Source organism: Merops nubicus, unplaced genomic scaffold, assembly GCF_000691845.1.
Source record: "Merops nubicus isolate BGI_N331 unplaced genomic scaffold, ASM69184v1 scaffold9378, whole genome shotgun sequence".
In the NCBI taxonomy this organism is placed as follows: domain Eukaryota; kingdom Metazoa; phylum Chordata; class Aves; order Coraciiformes; family Meropidae; genus Merops; species Merops nubicus.
This window is the reverse complement of record NW_008623686.1, coordinates 85,159-88,345: the sequence shown is the minus strand read 5'-3', so window position 1 is coordinate 88,345 and position 3,187 is coordinate 85,159. Positions and strand designations below refer to the sequence as shown.

Below are 3,187 nucleotides of genomic sequence, written 5' to 3'. Positions count from 1 at the left end.
GTGGTGTCATCAGTAAACTCCATGTGCTCCACTGAGAGCAGAGTTAGATCAGTGAAGAGCACTTCCAAGAGCCTCAAACCCTCAATCAGACAACATGCTCTTGCAAGCAAAGTGTGAAATGTTCTGCCTGCAATTTGCTTGTCTGCTATTTTTTTTTTTTATTTTGCCATTAGAATCATTGAATCATAGAATGATTTGGGCTGGAAGGGACCTTTGAAGGTCATCTAGTGCAACCCCTCTTTTCTACTTGGATATTTTTAGGTTTCAGTTGTAAATGTAATTTCTGTTTGTATTTTGTCCTGGGGGCATTCTGAACATTGGACTGATCATAAATGTCCTGTATGGAAGATAAAGGGAACAATCCTGCCCAGTCCCTTGGGAATGTCTGTAGGCCATTAGAGGGACTTTAGCTTCTCACTTTCCCCATAAGTGTGTGATGCTGGCTGGGTGGGGTTATGCCAGGCAGTCAGTTTTGTCCTATACTGGGGTTTACTGGCAAAACTTACCTGGGAGATCCTTATCTTTCTTTTTAGACACCAGTATGGACACAAACTGCAACACTCAACCAAACTTCCACTGGTTTGATCATCAGGAGGAAAGAAGGAAAGAGCTTTGAGCATGTTTTTAAGCATTGCATCAGATACCATGTAGTGTTAGCAGCAGGTTTGGGGGACGAGAGTTATACCTCAGACTTTGAAGTCCACTCTTGTTGCTTTTGGGGATGACTTTGTTATTCCTGACAAGTTACTCCAAGCCCCATGGTTTTAAGCTCCTCAAATTCAATATTCCATCCTGTAACTGAGAGGCTTTTTAACAGGAGTTTGAGGATTCATGCTCCAAAAGTAACATGGGTCATGAGAGACCCCAGTACTATTTTGTGTGTTTACTCAGAGTTTGGTATATTTTTAAGGTCAGTTATTTCTGACACAGTTATTGTTATATCATTGGTGGTGTTTTTATTAATAACCAAGGCCTAGAAAACCCTTGAGACTTCAAATCTAGGGCAGTATTTCATTTTGTGTTACCTAAGCACGTTTTGTTTGTCCCTGCAGGGGGTTCTTTGGATGTTTATAGAAAAATTCCAGAACATGTACTCGGAAGGATAGCAGTAGCTGTAAGTACTTTTTTCTTTTTATCTTTCCATTTTTGACTGTACTTGTAACACATCTTGGCTCTGAGTGTGCCCATGTTCCCTTGGGACACTGGGTCATCTCCAGGACCCACGTCCTCATTGAGCCTTGGGAAAGGGAGGGAGAGTCCTTCCTATCTGGTGCTCTTCCTCACCACCCTGTGTGCACAAGGACAGCAGGGTTAGGGAAACCTTCCTTTTAAATGACCAACACATGAGCTGATGGAGGCTCAAGAAATAGAAAAGCATGAGATAAATTGAATGGGATAAGGAAAAAAAAATGCATGAATTTTCTGGAGAACTGTGTGGTTGTGTGTCTTCATATCAGCCCTCATAGGATGGAGCAATGCACTTAATCACCTTTATTTAGTCTTTAAGTTCTTCTGTGCTATAGGATTCCTTTAAGAAGTGCTGTCCCAGCCCTTACAGTGATCCCTCATCTGCTGCATCTGCCTGTTCTCCAGTGTAATTTCCCTTCTAACTGTCCTCCTTCTGTACAGAGTAACTCAATTAGTTTTGCTTCCCAGGTTGAAAAATTAAGCTAGTTCCTGTTACCAAAATGCAATGGCAGAACACATTGTCTGTCTTTCCCTGTGGCAGATGTGCTCCTCCAGGCAAATAAGGAGGAGGCTAATGTTTTTATCTGGCACAAGCCAGGCCTGACCAAGGCTGCCTGGGGCCAAGCTGCTCTCTCAACCCAGTGCTGGGACCCGTCACACATGAGCAGCCACAGTTGAAGAGCTAATAGTCATTTTAGGGGTGGTGAGGAGAGAGATGGTCTGTGATCTAGGAAGATCAATCCCCAATGTCTACTTGGTTTGGTAGAGCTCGTGGTAGTCTGTGTCATATCTCAGGAACATTCAGTGACTGCATTGCTGGATTTTCACTAGCCATGGTTGAAAATTCAAGTTACAGAACAAAAAAAACCACAAGGAAAAAAAAAATTCCATATTTTGCCACAGCTGAACACAAAGTAAATGGCCAATGTCTCAGTGGCTCTCATAAGGGAGAGAGATACTGCTAAACACTTGCTAAATAGAAGGAATACTTTGATAACTTAAGCAGTTTAAACCATAACAAAGTTATTCTATCATGTGCCATTTAATTAAGTGCTGGGTTTTCACATTCATTATACATCAAGCTGACAATTTAAATCCTTTAATCCAACACAGGCAGCTATTTAGTCTCTGTTCATTGTAATTCACAGCTCTACTTTCTCTTAATTTGTGTGGCCTGCCCAGGGTGATGAACATCCTTCTCTGATGCTGTTTCCTCTAAGTAGCTTCAAATCTCCTCATTATATACCCTAGCAATTTCTTCTGGAATTTGAATGCTTTTCACCTTTAGTTCAGAGTGAAAACGTTTCATCTCCTCTTCCCTATGGAGCACTGAATGATAAGTTGCTCACAGTGTCCTCATATTCCTGATGCTAAGTGGCATGTGTATAGTGTAAGAACACTGGAGTGGGCCTTCAAGCATTCCTTCAGATGCTTATAGCTACTCCTTTTACTTCCCTCACTTTACATCATGTACTTAATACATCCACACTCATTACCTTGTCGTTCCCTTGCTGGCTTTTGTCTCTCTCCCATCCTCCCCAGCCCACCTGGCTTGATGTTCTGCAGATGTTTGCTTCCAGTTTTTCACTTATCCCTAACGATGGTGCTTCAGCCCCATCTTTTGTCTCTTGATTTATCTTTGGTTTGGTTCACCTGCAGGGTCACCTCTTTACAAGTCTGTTAGTTAGTGAGCATGACTCCCTGACATGGATGGGGAACTGGTACTTAATTTTTTTCTAGTTATTTTATTTGCTGCTTTAGCAACCTGTTCTGTGCCCACTGCAGTGCAGGGGGTCAGGAAAGAGGTGAACAAAGGAGCAGGTGCCTTCAGAGGAGGAACTTGCCCCTTTCTCCTGCTTCTCCCTAACAGAAGGTGTGTGCTGAGCCTGAACCAGCACGGGCAGCCTCTGCTCTGGTGCTGATTTTGATCTCAGTTGGCATGGTAGACTTGTTGGAAGGAGGCTGTGAAAGCCTTTGTTTGCTCTAGAATTTATCCATG

At 42.7% G+C, this 3,187-nt stretch overlaps 1 protein-coding gene across 1 annotated transcript in view; it reads left to right on the top strand.

Moving 5' to 3' along the window:
• MAP2K5 (mitogen-activated protein kinase kinase 5) overlaps positions 1–3,187 on the top strand; it is a gene marked incomplete at both ends in the record, with an annotated part of 131,284 nt that overhangs the window by 47,380 nt on the left and 80,717 nt on the right. Inside the window, one exon of the mRNA XM_008945159.1 lies at positions 1,053–1,114. Coding sequence (XP_008943407.1) covers positions 1,053–1,114 — 62 coding nt within the window. The remainder of the gene's footprint in view (positions 1–1,052; positions 1,115–3,187) is intronic.